Source organism: Aethalodelphis obliquidens, unplaced genomic scaffold (genome assembly GCF_003676395.1).
Source record: "Aethalodelphis obliquidens isolate GAN/ISIS:26980383/991018 unplaced genomic scaffold, ASM367639v1 scaffold71, whole genome shotgun sequence".
NCBI classification, from domain to species: domain Eukaryota; kingdom Metazoa; phylum Chordata; class Mammalia; order Artiodactyla; family Delphinidae; genus Aethalodelphis; species Aethalodelphis obliquidens.
In genome coordinates this window covers 3,590,920-3,609,215 of record NW_020838015.1, presented here as the reverse complement: position 1 = coordinate 3,609,215, position 18,296 = coordinate 3,590,920, and the positions used below count along the sequence as shown (strand labels likewise).

At 45.1% G+C, this 18,296-nt stretch overlaps 1 protein-coding gene and 1 pseudogene across 13 annotated transcripts in view; one reads left to right on the top strand and one right to left on the bottom strand.

The window, feature by feature from the left end:
* CASK (calcium/calmodulin dependent serine protein kinase) overlaps window positions 1–18,093 on the top strand; it is a 388,474-nt gene extending 370,381 nt beyond the window's left edge. For 7 of the 13 annotated variants that reach the window (XM_027091492.1, XM_027091486.1, XM_027091491.1 and 4 more), the window contains 4 exons: window positions 2,354–2,556; window positions 12,613–12,696; window positions 13,216–13,341; window positions 16,111–18,093. In XM_027091492.1, coding sequence (XP_026947293.1) covers window positions 2,354–2,556; window positions 12,613–12,696; window positions 13,216–13,341; window positions 16,111–16,287 — 590 coding nt within the window. In that variant the 3' untranslated portion in view covers window positions 16,288–18,093. The remainder of the gene's footprint in view (window positions 1–2,353; window positions 2,557–12,612; window positions 12,697–13,215; window positions 13,342–16,110) is intronic. The other 6 variants (XM_027091498.1, XM_027091494.1, XM_027091496.1 and 3 more) reach the window with 3 other exon arrangements.
* Window positions 5,322–6,621, bottom strand: LOC113611978 (adenosylhomocysteinase pseudogene; annotated as a pseudogene).
* Window positions 18,094–18,296: the final 203 nt, after the last annotated feature.

The following is an 18,296-nucleotide window of genomic DNA, read 5'->3' as shown; positions in this document are numbered from 1 at the left end:
TGTGTGTGTGTGTGTGTGTGTGTGTGTGTGTGTGTGTGTGTGTGTGTTGTTATCATTGTTGTCGTTTAACAAGACTGAGCTCGTTCAGTCTATTTGTAATCTAATTTTTCCAACAATATGCCATAAATGTTACCCAGATGAATTATTCTTCAGAAAAATAGGTTTTAATGATAGTATAATTTTCTTTGATATAACAATATTTTCCTTAATCTGTACCTAAATTCTTGACTTTTATCACTTTTAAAACCCAATGTGCTATCCATTGTTTATTGTAAAGAATTTTAACTCTGTAATATTTTTATTCCCCTTATTTTCTATATCTTATCCTTAACCTCTTGTCTTCTTTGTTTCCTCAACTACAAAACGAAGTAATTCCAGGAAAATAAAGAGGATTTGAGATCATATGAACACTTAGCAGATACTGGATAGATAATAGCCATCTTGCTACCATCATTTTATTTTATTTTTTATTATTATTATTATTCCAAAGTTTAAAATTTGAATCCCAAAAGCTTTTTAGCAGTTAGAGCTTTGTTCGGGGTGGGAAGAGCTAAAGGAGAATGATTTTTAAGAGCAACAGGAGAGTGAATTCCCTGGCGGTCCGGTGGTTAGGACTCTGCGCTTTCAACTGCCGAGGGCCCGGGTTTAATCACTGGTCGGGAAAAAGAGCAATAGGAAAAAATGGGAAGATTGGCTCCATCCTGTAGGGCCCTCCAATGCCATGTCAGCACCATTTACTGTTTTCTCTACATCCCAGAGAGCTGTGAGGCTTCATAAGACCACTCTCATCCCAGAACCCTGTCTGATTTACTCAAAAAAGAAATTCATCAAATATTCTTTCAGTTGGTACCACTGGAGTTTTCTAGTAAAACGCTTTAAAATGTTCTTTTAATTCTCTTTATGTCTAGATCATGAATACAGCAAGCTTCACTAACATTTAGTTTCTTCTTGATCACATAAGCAATTGAACTTCCATGTTATTAAATGGCCAATTAACTAGCTTGGTTTTAAAGTGTGTTACTGCTGACCCCAATCATGTCTACTTGCTGTAATATTTGACCCTGGGTGTATACATAGCGTATGTTTACCTACCGAAATGACCGAAGATAGGACAGCATCAACATAGTATGCTGTTTCTTCAGCTTTTCATGTGCCTGGAGAAAGGGTTCTTCTTTAAAACATCCACATTTTGATGTCCATGAGCACTTGGCAGTTCTACAGTCTAGTTGGGGCAGGAGAGGGGAAACTCCCCCTGGGTTTGGACTCATGTACAACAAAGAATAGCATGAATTTGTTCTTGCTCAAAAAAGGAAAGAAGCAAAGGGAGAAAGAAAACTAAAACTGCTGTTCCTGGCTTGTCTAGAAAAACATTTCCTAAAGTGTGTTTTGCAGAATCCTGGTCCTATTAGTATCCCACAGAACTAGGACTTATTGGCAGATATTTTAGTATACACTCGCTTAGGTCAGGGGTCAGCAAACCTTTTCTGTAAAGGACGAAACAGCAAATATTTGAGGATTTGAAGGCCATATGGTCTCTGACACAACTGCTCAACTCTGCCATTGTGAAAGCAGCCACAGACAATATGTAAACAAATGAGCATGGCTCTTTTCCAATAAAACTTTATTTACAAGAACAGACAGTGGGCCGTATTTGGCCTACAGGCCCTAGTTTGCCAATTCCTGCTTTAGGTCTTTCCTAACTATTATGGCCATATCTGGCTATGGTCATTATATTTTCAATATGGTATCCCTTTTGCTGTATCCTGACATTCTCCTTTTGCATGATGCTGTATACCAGCACTGTTCAATAGAACGTTCTCTCATAATGACAGCATTAGACATCTGCACTGTCCAGTACAGTAGCCATTAACCACATGTGGGTATTGAACCCCTGAAATGTGGCTAGTGAGACTGATGAACTGAATTTTTAATTTTATTTGATTTTAATTTACTTAAATTTAAATAACCATATGTGGTTTTCCATTTTTTTAAATTCTTCTTGTTTCCTTCTCTTAAGACCTAACTGCATTAAGGCATAGAGTGAGTTATGTTAACCCTGGGTCATTTAGTGTCTTTCCCCTGTGGTGACCCATGAAGGGACGAAATAGATCTCACCTAAACACAGAAAGATTCACCAAACCAAACAACTAACCAACTACTGTGGTCCGATGTCACATAAACAAATATGACTTCTAGAATTTAGTTCTACAAAGCTACTGGGGGTGGGAACAGGGCATGAGACATACTACAGAATCCATAGCTTTTAAGAGGAGATTGAGTCTGGGTAGGTCCATTGGGAGCATCAGCTCATAAGCTCAGCCTTTTAAACCTCTCTTGACATGTAACTTTGCAGACACCACCAGACCTCCAAAGAAAGATGAAGAAAATGGAAAGAACTATTACTTTGTATCTCATGACCAAATGATGCAAGACATCTCTAATAACGAGTACCTGGAGTATGGCAGCCACGAGGATGCAATGTACGGGACAAAACTGGAGACCATCCGGAAGATCCATGAGCAAGGGCTGATCGCAATACTGGACGTGGAGCCTCAGGTAATGCCTAGCCAACCCTGGCGCCCTGTCGTCCTGCCTGCATGCTAAGCTCAGGTTCTGAAATGAAAAATGGCATCAGAACATCACAGGTCACATAATAATTGAATAGTAAGCTACAGGAAAGTATCGGCAATGAAGGCACCATGAGCTAACCGTCTAGAATGCAAGCTGACTAATCGTTGCACTCAGGGCACACACAGTGTATTTAAGAAGTAGAGACTGTTCTCTTATGAGATTCGGTATACTCAGAAGCTCAATAAAGTGCCCAGTCGGGTCTGTGCCTGCCAGAAATCCTACAGGAGTCTGACTCAGGATGAGACTGGCGCTTTAACACAGCAGCCACCTTTCCTCTCTTGGTACAGCTCACACTAGACCATCAGAGTCTCTGCCAGCATCTTACGTTAATCGCCAGCAAGAAATTTTGATCCTGGGGCCTGGGTCCGAAATACAGCACCAGCTTTATGAATGCAAGCATGAGCGAGCCCCAGGGGATGCCAGGCAGAGCAGGGATAGAGACCCGTGGTGGTTCTTAGCCTCTGCCATCTCTTTACTGAGGGACAATGCCTGACCCTGAGCTAAAACTAGGAGGCATATGGAGAACTTGGAGAGGACTCAGAGCTAGACGCAGAGACGATTAGATGATCTGCAGATACGTCCTACACTAGAAGCAATAGAAATTGTTAAACTTGAAAAGGAGAAAGCCAAAGGCCTTACATCAAAAATGCTAACAAGCTAGTTTTCACCTCTGAGGACAACCTAAGAAGAAGTGGGACTCAAAGCCCAGTAGGAAGGATTTGGGAGTTGTAGACATCAGGGCAGGTTACCAGAGAGGCTTGTGGATGCCCGTGTGACTCCCAGGCCTCCCATTTCTAAGACCAACCTGTACCAAAAATCCCTTATCACTTACAAATAGAATCAGTATACCACCTGCTGAAATGGTAGACCAGCTCCCCTCAAGCAGGCTCCATTTCATCAGAGGGCCTACCTGGCTACCCCAGGCAGGGAAGATCCCTGTTCAAGGGCCACTGTATGAAACTTGGTCTCCTAGCCATCCCCGAAGGGAGGACGGAACCGGCTTAGCCAGGGTCTGCGTGACTTGGGGCCTGATGGCTCAGTTACTTGGCTCCAAGATCCTAACATCAGGGCCAGTGGCTTCACCCATTTCCATGTCACAGCACCTGATGGGGTTCTTGAACTTGGAATCTGGTTAAGGGGCTGGGGAGGAAAGCAACATTAGGGTGAACACTATACAGTTTACTTAACAATGAACTTGGATCTTTATAGAACTAAATATATGATGTGTAATGCAGGTTGATTTTTGTTTAACTACTAATCCCTCCTTACTAGGGATTGGAAAAATCTTCTGGCCAGGGGTGGCTAGAGGAAAAGTCTCAACCCTGGTCCTGGTCTTCGACATCCTCTCCTTGGGTTCCACACTGGTCTTCACCTGAACGGCGTTTTCTGCTGGTAGCAATGTCTCTAGCAGTATGCTGGCTGCGGGGCTCCTCAGACCCCCTCTGCATTACCTCAGTCCACTTTCCAGGGCTTTCTGCCTCACCTGCTGCCGCCACCACCGCCGCTATTGCTGCTGCTGCCCCACTCCTGGCGTCCAGCTCTCCCCATGCCCAGCCCAGCCCAGCCATGCACTGCTCTGCACTGCTGAGCGGGAGATACTTCTCTCGGCCTTATCAGGCTGCCCACAGCAGTCACTTTCACGTGTGGCACTGGGCACCAGAACACCCCTCGGCCGGGCCTGGGCATTTTCCCTGCTCCCTGTCTGCTGGAGGGCTCACTGCATTCTTCTCTCCTGCTTCCTCTGTCCCCTCCTCAGAACCGTGATCTCTCGGGAGAGATAGGGATCCTGTTCTCTGCCTGAGCCTCTTAGGGCCCGTGGCCCTGGGGTCAGGTATCACCCGGATCCTGCTCCTCTAGTTGGTTTGCTTGACCACTCTGGTCCCAGGCTCTCCTGCCCAGTGCTCCCAGGCCTAGTCCTGCTCTCACACCGGCCACTGCATCCAGCGGTCCAGCTACAGGTGCCCACAGGCTCTGCACCGCTTGGGCTTCTCTGCCTTCGGCCCACTCTCTCCCCAGGCTGGACAAGGCCCGCACCCTGCCTTCAGGATGCCCGTGGCCATGACCAACTTGCTGTCAGGCAGGTCCTCGTTGCTCCAGGGAGGCTCTCCTCCTTAGGACCTTTTCCCACCCCGGCCCATTTGATTACCTGCTGTACTGTACCTCAGACAGTTTGCCTCAATCAGCGTGTATTAAGTACTTGATATATTCTAAGCATTGTGGCATGAGCTAAGAATACAAATAAGGCAAGCTGGTAAGGGTGAAATTCCTTCCTCAGTGTTCATCAAAAACTCTATGACAGAAGTGCCATGTGGCTTTTTTGTTTGTTTGTTTTTGGCTGTGTTGGGTCTTCGTTTCTGTGCGAGGGCTTTCTCTAGCTGTGGCGAGTGGGGGCCACTCTTCATCGCGGTGCGCGGGCCTCTCACTGTCGCGGCCTCTCTTGTTGCGGGGCACAGGCTCCAGACGCACAGGCTCAGTAGTTGTGGCTCACGGGCCCAGTTGCTCCGTGGCATGTGGGATCTTCCCAGGCCAGGGCTTGAACCTATGTCCCCTGCATTGGCAGGCGGATTCTCAACCACTGTGCCAGCGGGGGAGCCCCCCATGTGGCCTTTTTAAAAACCCTCTCATTGCTGACACCACTCCCACTCTGTGTGGACCATAGAAAGCCCCACCTAACACTGGGGTTCAGCTCATTTTTTTTTTTTTTAGGCACCAAAATTTTTATTAACCCACCTTCTTGCTCTCTTTTGACATTATAAACCAAATTAATCTCTTTTTGACCCAGAGTTGTGATGGGAACCATCAAGTTACAATGTGCTTTTGCGTTTCTTTGGCCCCTCTCAACCTCTGGCTATCACTTCTCTCGTGCTTTCTTGGCTATCCCTTAACAATATATTCCAACCCCTGTGAAATAGGGACTAAAAGTACCAACCTCATGGTTCTGAGGTTTAAGAGAATGCCAAGCACTAAGCCGGGCTCTCAGGAGCATTCAATCGCCAGCAGTTCCTCCACACCCTTTGACATAGCTCCTTCTCATCTGTCATGGGCTGAGGAACCGACGAGCCTGTAAACCAAGAACATGGGTATAACTCCATAGGCCAAGTGAGGGCCTGGATGGTAAAGTGCGTGGGCTTTGTGAACACCACTGCCAACTTCCAGCCTAAGGACGGACTGAGTGAGCGGTTCCAAAACCCCTGAGCTCATGGTTCCCTGTGGGTAACTCCCATGTATCTCTATCATGACCAGGGCTTGAGGAGGGACTTCTCAATTCCCCCTGCCACACTTGGAACAGTATGAGGGATGCAGCAGAGGCCAAAGACTGACTAGCCCCAGGGAGTTGATGGGGAACATTATCAAACCAATCTCAAAGGTGGTGCCATTTGCTCTTGGGGAGGAGAGGTGGGACCCAGGCAAGGACAGCAGCTGGAAGGTAAAGGGCGGGCCTGGTTCTCAATAGTGGTAGTGATCAGGTTTGAAGGGGCCATCACGGGACATGCCCAGGTACTGGGCCTGCTTCTCAGTCAGCTTCACATTCAGCTTGCCCAGGTGGGCTTCAGCCACTGCTTCATCCAACTTCTTGGGCAGAAAGTGGACCCCGACAGGGTACTTGTCTGTTAGAGCTCAATCTGCGCCAGCACCTGGTTGGTGAAGGAGTTGCTCATCACGAAGCTGGGGTGGCCCATGGCGCAGCCCAGGTTGACCAGCCGGCCCTCGGCCAGAAGGATGATGCAGTGCCCGTTCTTCAACAAGTAACGGTCCACCTGGGGCTTGATGTTCACCTTCTCCACAGCGTTCTCATTCAGCCACTTGACATCAGTCTCCACGTTAAAGTGTCCGATGTTCCACACAATGGCGTCATCTTTCATCTGTTCAAAGTGCCGGCCGAGGATGATGTCGATACAGCCCGTGGTGGTGACAAAGATGTTGCCCTCCTGACAGGCCTCATCCATGACGGTAACGTCATAGCCCTCCATGGCAGCCTAAAGCGCATTGATGGGGTCAATCTCCGTGATGATGACGCGGGCCCATCTTATACAGGTTGTAGACCCCCGTTGTGGTCTCTCCAGAGATGCCTCAGATGCCTGACAAGGAGCTGTGGGTACTTGGTGTGGATGAGGTTGGTGAGGTCACCACCATCGTCCAGAATCATGTTGAGGGGCCCGTCCTTGAAGTACAGCGTCTGCTCAATGCACCACAGATACTCCTCGTCCGTTTCACCCTTCCAGGCGTACACTGGAATGCCAGCCTTGACAATGGCAGCTGCTGCATGGTCCTGGGTGGAGAAGACATTGCAGCTGGACCACCGCACCTCAGCACCCAGGGCAACGAGGGTCCCAATGAGGACAGCTGTCTCCACGGTCATGTGCAGGCAGCCGGCAGTGAGGGCGCCCTTCAGTGGTTTGGAGGCCGAGTACATCTCCCACATGCACGTCAGGCCCGGCATCTCATTCCCTGCAAGGTCCAGGGCCTTGCATCCCCAGGCGGCCAGGCTGATGTCAGCGACTTTGTAAGGCAGCTTGTCTGACGTGCTGGCGGCATTTCCGCACAGAGTGATGGACACGGGCGAAGGGGGCCGAGCCTCAGGCTGGGGATAGGCGCGGGGCGGGTGGCGCCGGGCAGGGCCAGCTCATTTAGTTTGTGCCGTCTTAATTAATTTTAGATAGTTGAGTCCAAACCAAACACATGTCTAATTATACTGTATAAGATGTTGTGGTTCAACTTTAAACCTAAGGGACTACCCTAAAGACTTTAAACCAGAAGAAAATGAGTAACCTGGCTTCTTTTAAAATAATGAGAATAGATTGTGTTCCTCTATATTTTGCCAAGCATTAGTACTCCTTACCTAATCCTTGTAACACCGAGCTAGAGACATCAGTATCTACTTTTGAGGATGAAGAAACCAAGGCTTAACGTAATTTTCACTTGAACAGTCTTGGTTTGGATTTGGGGGTTTTTGTTTTGTTTTGTTTTTACAGTAAATCTTAGACTCCTTTCACTGTACCATCCTAGAAGAGTTAACCCTGTTTAATCCTTAAGCTGGTGTGCCTTGTATGTATGTAGTAGTACAATTTAAATCTTTATTTTAACATTTAGAAAAATCTGTAAGGTGGTCAAACCTGAGGAAAGCTATAGAGCTGACTTCTCATAAAGCCATGGCTCAGAAAATAATCTATGTCCCTAAAGCTGGAACTATAATAGCTCCAGTGTGTAATCAAAACAATTTTAGATTTTAATTTTATTCTGATTTGTCCATTTGCAGCATTAAAGAGTTGACAGTAGCAGAATATTTGTGGCTTTGCTTCTGCCCCCAGAGGGAAAGGTTGTCATCAAGGGGTAGGTACAGTCTTGTTAGGAATCTGTGCTTGGAAACAGCAGCCATGTTTTAAACTAGAGGCTGTTTTGTGAAGTCAGTTGGCTCTCTTAAGATTGTTTCTGGGGTCACTGTGTTCTTCCTTAAGCCCTTAGACCTTGGTGCAAAATGACTCAGATGCTTGCCCTTTTTAACTTTGCAAAAAAACAGATAAGTCTTAAAGATGTCTGCTTCTTAGATACTTGGTCAAATGAGTTTTTATTCCTTGAGGGTAGTAACCTGACAATTATTGGCCATAGATGAGCCATTAAATCAATTTATCTCCAAAAGAGAACTTTAAATGTTAAATTAATGCTTCTTTGGCTGTTTGAACCCAGTGTATTTTCAGTGATCTTTCTAGACTCTCTCTCCCCTCTCTGGGATTCAGAAAGAGATATTTGCCTGTAAATATTAACAAATTTGTGTCTCATCTTAAAAGTCAAAAAGGAAGTGGTTTTAGAGATCATCTTAAAGCCACCTATTAGTGGCCTGAGGGAGGGGAATCCTTGTGAAGCAATTCCATTTCCTGTTCCTGAACTTCAGGCAAGCTGAGTCTGCACACGCACGCACGCACACACACACAAAAAAACTGGCCCCCACTTGAGACCCATAAGTAGAGCAGAGTATGGGGACAGAGGCCTTCGAGAAAAAAATGAGGACATGTGTGGTGACTCTGCTGAAGATAAGAGGGAGACTAGACAAGAACATCTCAGTCAGGATTCTAGGCATCATATAATCTTTGAAAGTACAATAATATAGGAGAGAAACTCAAAGCCATGAAAAGGAGGAGGAAGCAAATATATTCAGTACTAACCACAGAGACTACTGTAGTTAGTTACTGTGATAAACATGAAATTTGGCTCTGAACTTCCTGGCAACCAGGACAAAGAGGAGAATGTCACGGATCACATAATTCTCATCTAATAGAAGTATGTCAGTTCTTTCCTTGGAGTTAATTACTAAAGGAATATAACCTGATTCTTAGACATAAGAGGCATTTGGTGGTGTGGTGAGTACAGTCTTCCTGGACAGTCTCATGCAGTAGGTGCCGAATGACCTTCGTGTTTTCGTGGATAAAAACTAAGGGTGTGAATGTCGTGCAGAGAAGGGTAATCCGCAGGGAGCTAACGGTTGCCGAGTCGTGTGTTTTCTGGTGTAGAATAGAATAGCAGGCTAGAACTGAAAATACTCAGACAATTGGGTGGCTATCAGGCTGCAGTCATTGAGTGGAGAAAAGACCATTTCACGACTGGGGTGGCATTCCCGACTTCATCCGTGGGTTGTGGCTGTGTGGACTTCCATCTGGCACTCAGAGTAGCTTCAGCGATGGAAGCAAGGGTAGGGACTGTGCCTTAGGATTTTTTTTTCCCCATCTAAGTTGCCCAGAAGGTGGCTCTGGGTGGATGTGGGATGATGAGGAAACCTTATGTGTCAACTGACCCTGGAGTCACCTGAATTATGAGCACAGGAAGGATAGAAAAAGGCCCAAAATAATATTCACAAAAAGGACAGTTCTAAGTGAAGATCACTGTTAAGCTCGATTGAGCTATATACAGAGTTTTTCATGATGGTTGTTCCTTGCTAAAATCTTCAGTCACAAAAGGATTTGCAAGGAAATGCCAATTGCCTCTTTCAAAAATGAACATATAGAAGCTTGAAGAGCTCTCCCATGGGGAATCTGAGCCTGTGACTTTCACAATTAAAGCAGTTTGAGGGCAGGTAAAACAATGTGCCAGGCTCCCTTACCCCACAAGGAGAAACTGTAACTAAATAAGAGGAAAAGACAACCCTCAGAATGGGAGAAAATATTTGCAAACGAAGCAACTGACAAAGGATTAATCTCCAGAATTTACAAGCAGCTCATGCAGCTCAATATCAAAAAAATCAAACAACCCAATCCAAAAATGGGCAGAAGACCTAAATAGACATTTCTCCAAAGAAGACATACAGATTGCCAACAAACACATGAAAGGATGCTCAACATCACGAATCATTAGAGAAATGCAAATCAAAACTACAATGAGGTATCACCTCACACCAGTCAGAATGGCCATCATCAAAAGGTCTACAAACAAATGCTGGAGAGGGTGTGGAGAAAAGGGAACCCTCTTGCACTGTTGGTGGGAATGTAAATGGATACAGCCACTATGGAGAACAGCATGGAGGTTCCTTAAAAAGCTACAAATAGAACTACCATACGGCCCAGCAATCCCACTACTGGTCATGTACCCTGAGAAAACCGTAATTCAAAGAGTCATGTACCACAATGTTCATTGCAGCTCTATTTACAATAGCCAGGACATGGAAGCAACCTAAGTGTCCATCAACAGATGAATGGATAAAGAAAGATGTGGCACATATATACAATGGAATATTACTCAGCCATAAAAAGAAACGAAATTGGGTCATTCGTAGAGATGTGGAGGGACCTAGAGTCTGTCATACAGAGTGAAGTAAGTCAGAAAGAGAAAAACAAATATCGTATATTAACGCATGTATGTGGAATCTAGAAAAATGTTACAGATGAACCTATTTGCAGGGCAGGAATAGAAAGGCAGACGTAGAGAACAGATGTGTGGACATGGTGGCGGGGGAGGGTGAACTGGGCGATTAGGTTTGACATAAATACACTACCATGTGTAAAACAGATAGCTAGTGGGAACCTGCGGCTCAGCTCGGTGCTCTGTGATGGCCTAATTGGGTGGGATGTGGGAAAGGGGAGGGGGATGTGTGTATACATATAGCTGATTCACTTCACTGTGTGGCAGAAACTGACACCACTGTAAAGCAAGTGTAGTCCAATAAAAATAAATAAGTAAAAAAATAAAATTCAGAAACATAATCCTAGGAAAAGTGAGTCTTGCACTAAACAGGAAAGTCAAAACCTTTACCAACCAATTTGCCTCTTACATGCCTTTATATTCATAGAGGCCAAGAGATTCTCTTCAGCCATGAAGGCACAGTGCCCTCTAGTCAAACCTGCCTCAAAAGGCAAAATAGACTTTGTGTGAATTGTATGTACTGCTTTTACATTTTTGTTTGGTCAAAAGACTATTTCTGCCAGGTGCCATCTGGGGCATGAGGAGGACAACTGAACAAGACGCAGCCCCTGCCCTCAGGAAGCTTGGCCGCCAGCATTCAGGCACTTGCATTTCCAGGGTGGCGGGCACTACAGGTGCCTAAGTGTGGGTGTGTCAGGAGCATAGCGGCAGGGCGCCTGACTCGGCTCGGAGCTCATAAAGGACTTTCCAGAAGAAATAACACTCAGCCAAGCAATAGGGAAAGTGGGGAGGGGGACGAGGGCATGGAACGTCCAGGCGGAGGGAGTAGGAAGACAAAGGCTGGCCCTTTCTGGAACTGAAAGTAGTTCGGCGGGGCCAGTCCATGGAAGGGAAGAGACAGAAAGGTAAGCGTGGGCCAGCTCATGAGGCAGGGATCTGACATTTATGCTCAGGAGGGTACATTTTATCCCAAGGCCAAGAAGGAGCTCCTGAAGGGCTTGGAGTGGAGGAGTGATGGAATGGGATTTGCATTTCCAAAAGACTGTTCTAGTGGCAGGGTTTAGTAGGATTGGAAAGCAGCAAAACTGGAGGCAGGGCACCCAAATTGCTACTACAGCAAACCAGACACAAGAGGGAGGAATAGGGCAAAGCAAACAATTGAAAGGCTATTTACAAAGCAAACTATGTGGCTAACAGAATGGACATGTTAAATTCTTATATAAAGGGCCGCAAGATATTTACCCCTGACGCATACGAATTAATTACATGTCAGCCATTTGTGAACTGTGTGCCTATGTTGGGTTTTGTTGCGGGCTTGGGGGTGTCCTGTCCTAGGGGAGCAGCAGAAGCAGCAACCCCTTATCAGAATCAACTCCCACAGCATCAGATGCTGGCTTTGCAGTATGTCTGTGCAAACTAGTAGCTTGCAGTTAGAGGTTTCTGATACCTTGAAATGGAACTGAAAGGGGCCTCAGAGGTCCCTGTCCCTTGAATGCGGCATCTTCTCATGGGCCTACAAATTGCCCACAGCCATACGGCTTCTATAGTGGCTCCAGGCTCCATCCCTGGACAGAGTGTGCCATCCCTATGAGTCCCACAAAGGAGAGGGCTTTCCTCAGGACAACTCAGAAGGCCTATGTCAGTGCGAACACAGCCCTCGCGCTCACAGTGGCCATGATTTGCTCTCCTCATGAGCAATCTGAAATTTGAAATGTGGTGTAGTGCACTCTGGATAAGTGCTGAAGCCACCCTGCTGGTCCGAGTCTACCCCAAAATGCATTTCCTAGGAATTAAAATTCAGGCTACAACTAATAACCAGGTTTAAATGAACATTAACCAACATAATCAGTGTTCACTTTTCTGAAGAAAAATAAGTCGGATTGATTCATGAGATTCATAAGAAAAACGTCCAGTTTGTCAGCTTTTATTTGCCAGTGGCTATTTTCCATCCTTTGGATGAACAGAAGTAATATAAGTTATTTACAAAGTTGGTAAATTTAATAATATCTTGCCAAAAATTTGAATCAAGGGCTTTTCCAGTTGTATAATTTTCTATGAACTCATTTGAATGTTGCATTAGTTATTTCTCCTTTTAAGTCTCAGTTTTCTTTTTTTTTTTTTTTTTTTACACAGGCACTGAAGGTCCTGAGAACTGCAGAGTTTGCTCCTTTTGTTGTTTTTATTGCCGCACCAACTATCACTCCAGGTTTGAATGAGGTAAGAATTAATCAGTTTTTCCTCTAATCAGCACTCCCCCCGAGTAAGGATGCATTTGTGTTGTGCATTCCAGAGCAAAGCCCCATCTCATTAAGACAACTAAATGAAGCTCTGCTTTGTTTTCCATGCTGGCCAGTAAGATTTCCAGAGCTTGAGGTCCTCTTTCAGGAGTAGGAATTACACACCACAGCGAGGTGTGATTCTTCTGAGATCAGAATCATTAGGCAAATGTAAGCTTTAGTCTCCAGTGCAGTCCCCGCCCCGGGGGCCTTATCCATGGCCTTGTCCATGGGTCTGCTCCTGCCCTGCGGGGCTGCCAGCCCCTCCTCTCCTGATAGCGACTGTGCTGAGAGCTCTGGGCCAAGAATTGCCTTGCCTGGGGAGAACTAGAAGGCATCCACCTCCTTGGCTGGGCTGCCCAGACTCCCCTAGGCAGCCTCCGGAGTGGAACCCGTGCAGAATCTCTACCCAGGCCCCTGGAGACTACCAAACCTGGAAATGAGCTCTGTCCCCTCTCAGGCCTACTCAAGTCAGCAGCCGCCACGGAGATGGTGCCCGCGAGGGTCGGCAGCACCATCTAGAACCAGGCTGGCTTACACAGCCTTCTATTGCTGGGCAGATAAGAAGGTAGTTATGGAGTGTCTGGTGAGTATATTGCTGCTTATCTGCTGTAGGGTCATTCTTAAGAGGAAACTCTACACGAAGTTTTCCTGAAGGCCATCACTTCTGCAGGGTCTAGAAATCACCAGGACGCTCTTGGCACTGTTCAGTTAACGTGGCCTAGACTCACCCCAGCTTATGACAGTAAAATCAAGGCTTGGAGATTTTCACTTTAAGGAAAATTAAATATCTAGATTTAAGGAAGATTAAAGAACTAGATTCCTATGTCACTCATATTTTTCAGTCATTTTTTGTCATTTCATTTGCAAAAGATGTATTCCTTGGTAAATTCTACTTCTCCGTCTTATTTAATACACAAACATGTTTGAAACGCCACATTGTGGTTAGCTCTTATCCTTTGGTTACCATGTATTTTTCTTGAATTATCATCTTTGTTTTTGTTTTTGCCTATTTTCCTGCCCTTTTACTAATTTTCCATAGCTGCCAAAATGGTGCAGAAAATTGCCTGTAAGTACCAGCTAGGAGGTGATGAAACACAGCCTCGTCTCCTTTCATAGATTTAGAATGTAGACATTTTGTTCCCACAAATCCTTGCTTTTGCTGTTAGAATAAAGGCATTTTGTTTTCACTGAGTTAAACCCTGCTCACGTGTAAGTCAAGCCTGCAGACAAGCTGTTGTAGAGGAAGAAACTGACAAACATGGCTTCATCTTATAAGATCCTTAAGAGGGAGCTTTATTTTTTTGTGTGTGACGAGAACTGCATTAAAAATTTGATGCTCTCAGCCATAAATTTTCTTGAATGTTTTCATCAGCCCAGCTTTCTGAGCAAATTATAAGCTCTGCTAGTGGTTCTTGAAGCCCACCCAGGACTGTATATTCCAATAGAATCCCCTAGCCCGGAGAGTGACGTGGTAGGAATTGCTCCTTCTCATACTGGTAGGAAGCACTCCTGTCTTTGGGTGAATGCATGTTTCCTAAAATGGGGCTTTTGCTTTGTGTTTACTGTAAAGCCACAGTGAAAATACTATGCTTTTTAAGTGCAAGCAGAAAGTGTGTTGATATGACCTTAGAAGGTGATGATTAACTGAGGTCTTATCTACACTGAAGTAGTTAACACCTAACATTCAAAGCATGCCAGGTCCTGCTTTGAAATTCCGGTAGATGACAAAGCAGGTTAGGACACTCTCATTTCAGAGTGTCCTGATAGAAAAGATTGAGTCCCCAGCTTTTCTGGTGTCTGTCATCCCCACTGTGGTGCTGTGATGGAATCGAGTGTTATTATTTCACCTCGAATCCCCTTGCCAGAGGGCTGCACCCACAGGCCGAGGTTCATCAGGAAGAGTCTCTTACGAACAGATGGGCCTCCGAGAAGAGGAGGGCTCCTAAGCCAGCAGTGGGTGCCAACAGCTCCCAAGTCCCTGAAGGCACCGCACCTTTTAGTTTCTCTGGAGATCTGTCTCTGTCATCATGGGCCCCCATTTCCTAGTAGACTTTCTCTGTCTCTTGACTATAGATTTAACACTCATCAAATCGTATAATGGCCAGTATTAGCCAAGTGCTTGTTCTTTCGGTAACATTTATCAAGCACTTACTGTGTATAAGCCACAATGCCAAGTGCTGGGCACAGCAAGGCAAGTTTGAGCTCTAGTTGGGGAGAGAGATACTAATCAAATAAACAGGTATTTAATTGTATCTGTGTGTGTGTGTATATATATATATATATATTTCAGACTCCACCCAACAGCTCAGCTATCTAGTCGGTTACTTTGACTTAATTTGAACTTGCCCATTAAAAGTTCAGCATAACAAGATCTGACCCGTGAAGATGCAGAGGCAGACTTTCTGGTGGCCCTTAAGAGATCCCCATCTTGAAAGAACTGCCATCCTGAGGCTCTTTGTAGTGCGCTGCAGGAGTTGAGGGAAAGCCTTTACTGCCGCGAAGAGTTCAGTAGCTGCTTTTCCTTCAGAGTTGTTTCCATGAGAGATGTAAGTACTTATGAACAGTGATATTTGGCCATTTCCAGTGCAGACCAATGTGAGGGGATTCATCAGATGCCAGCTGCTGTTGTATCTGGGAAATGGCCTTATTTCATCCATTATTTGTAACATCCAAAAAGCTTTGCCTCTGGCATCCACTGCTGTTGAGTGAGGGCCATTATATGTAACTGAATTCCTGGAACATAATGAACCTCTAAGTAGAATAGAGAAAAATACAACTTAATTTGTTGTCCGGAGGCAGGGGCTTCTTGGCGCAAACACAGCTGGGCTCTGGGGCCTGGCGCAAGCAAGTGCAGAGGACCAAGGGAAGGGGATGCAGGGCTCTGACCTCGTCCGTCCTCTGAAGCCCCCCCCACCCCCCGCCAAACAGGAGAGTGGCTTGAGGTGAGGCGGGCCTGGGTCAGAGGAATGAGGACAGAGCGGCTCGACTCTGACAGTCTGTCCCCACTGACCCCAGGGCAGACACTGCTTGGCCGGGCTGGGGTGATGTGTTTGCTGAAGAGTGTCTGTTTCCTCTGGTCCGTCCGGTTTGGCGTGGAGTCCCCTGTTGCATGGTGAGCAGTCGTGGTTGCAAGCCGTAGTTCTGTGACCCTGCCATCCCGGGGACCGTCATCTCCTCTGTCACGAAGCGGGCTTGGCCTCACGCCCAGATGTGGCACATAAAGGTCTGGCCTTGACTGTTTCTGACATTGGGACGGACAGAAATGTGACATGAGAAAAAAATCCGGCTGACTTTTCTCTTCGCTTTTCCCTCCTCCCACACCCATCCCTACCTCCATCCCATCACCATTTAGGATGAATCTCTTCAGCGTCTGCAGAAGGAGTCTGACATCTTACAGAGAACATATGCACACTACTTCGATCTCACAATTATCAACAATGAAATCGATGAGACAATCAGACATCTGGAGGAAGCCGTGGAGCTCGTGTGCACAGCCCCGCAGTGGGTCCCGGTCTCCTGGGTCTATTAGGCCTCTCCCCAGATATCTGCCGCATAACTGGGAGCCACCTCATACATGGAAAAGCCTCTGTTATCGGCCTTGTGTCAGCAGGTCGTGGTCCCTAGAGACTACCTAGTTGTAGTGTGACCTACATTTATAATTATTGTCATGTCCGAATAGATAGGAGGAGAAAAACAATTACACACTAATTTAAAGAGACAGTATCTTTTTTAATCAGTTCTCCTAAACTTTAATAAAATGTATCTTTAAATGTATGTATTATTCAATCCTTTGGAATGTTATATTTTTGGAAATCATAGCTTTTTATTTCCAAGGCCCCTAAAAACTGCACAAAATAGATGCTGCTTTCTATAATCTATTTTAATAATAATAAACAATGATTCTGTTACCTTGACTGGGGTTGGAACACTACATTCTTTTTAGAGTCTGATTTTATGGATTGGAATATCTTTCTTTCCTTTATTTATTTGAAATAATCAGTCTAGTGATTACAAAACTCATAAATTTTTAAAGGCCTTTTTTTTCCTTTTTTTTTTTTAGAACAGTATTTTTTTTAAGTCCTTTATGTAACATCCAGATAATGTGATACTGTCTCTTTGAAGCACCCTGTAAACCTTTTAGAGATTTGAAGTTGGGTCTTGACTCTTAATGCATGTGGACAGTCGCGAGCGTTTATGCTGTCGGTGTGTCTGTGTTGGACAAAACAATCTGTAATCTACAGCAAAGTACATTCCGTTCATGGGGCACACCCAGGGGAATAAGAATAAAATGCTGTTATGACTAAGTTGTAAACCTATGCACATCCCTTGCATTTCGGGCAACTTTATAAAAAACAAACAAAAAGAAACTGATTTTTATTAATAATAATCAATCATGTAGTGAAATGTGTTTGTAATTTTGTCTCAATTTAATTTGTTGTAAGGTGGGAGGGGGAATTGCTGGTTTCACCATTTCAGATCTGTGTTGTCTGAGAGTATTAACGTTTTAATTAAGCAAAGAAATGAGGATTTTTAATATGTATGTAATTGTTTTAAAGCACCCATTTTAAGAGAATATACTGTGCAATGAAGAAACCAGTTTAGGCATTTGCTATAAACTGAATTATTCCAAAAGAATAATCTATAACAGCCCTGTAAATTCCTTTAAAATGATAACTAACAGGACAGTTTGACCAATTTTTTTTAAAATATACTTCCTTTTATGTGTTCAATAATTAAATGCCTTTGGGTCCTTCATTTCATTATAGATTTGTTCAGGTTTACAAGGTGATGATCTTTTAGATTTTATAATCCATTAGATGCTCACTGAAACATCAAAGGCCCAGGAATGACTGACTATCAGTTAGCAGGACAACAAAATACTCTGCACCCAAGGGCCACTAATGTGCACCTGTGCTTTCTCCTTCCTCTTGCTATATCCCTTGGCACAGGAGAATCATGTCCTTGTTGCTTTAGAGACATTAACCATCTCATCACCCTTCCGTGAGGTCACATTCTTCCAATACAGGAGATTCAGGCTGCGGGGGTGGGTCTTCTGACTCTTTGCCAGAGGTCAGTGGAAGGTTTTTCATGAGAGTGTCTGTCAGGGTGTGAAGTGGTTCTATTAACCTGAGATCCTTGAAAAAAATACCATCAAGTTTGCTTCTTGTCGGTTAGATGGCCTCATTGCTTTGTGCCCTGGCAGGATGTGCAGGATGTGTTCTGAGCGGAACAGCTCCTCTATGAAGGACCACACCGAGAAGGCATTTGTATACTCTTTTTAGGGTGTCACCCTCCCCTCCCACCTACTCTTATTAAACAATGCTGATTTTTCCTCTGATGTTGTCCTTTGTGGGTAACCAGATGAGTATACAACTTACAAAGTGCTGAGTAAACTGCTTCTGTTGGGACCCACAGCAGGGTGACCAAACCACCAAACCAGAGACACCGTGGATGGAGGGAGAAACCCCAAGAGCTGATTAGGGCTGTGTTAGGACTGATTTAAATCTACCTGATGCCAAGGCCAGGCAGTCATTCCCG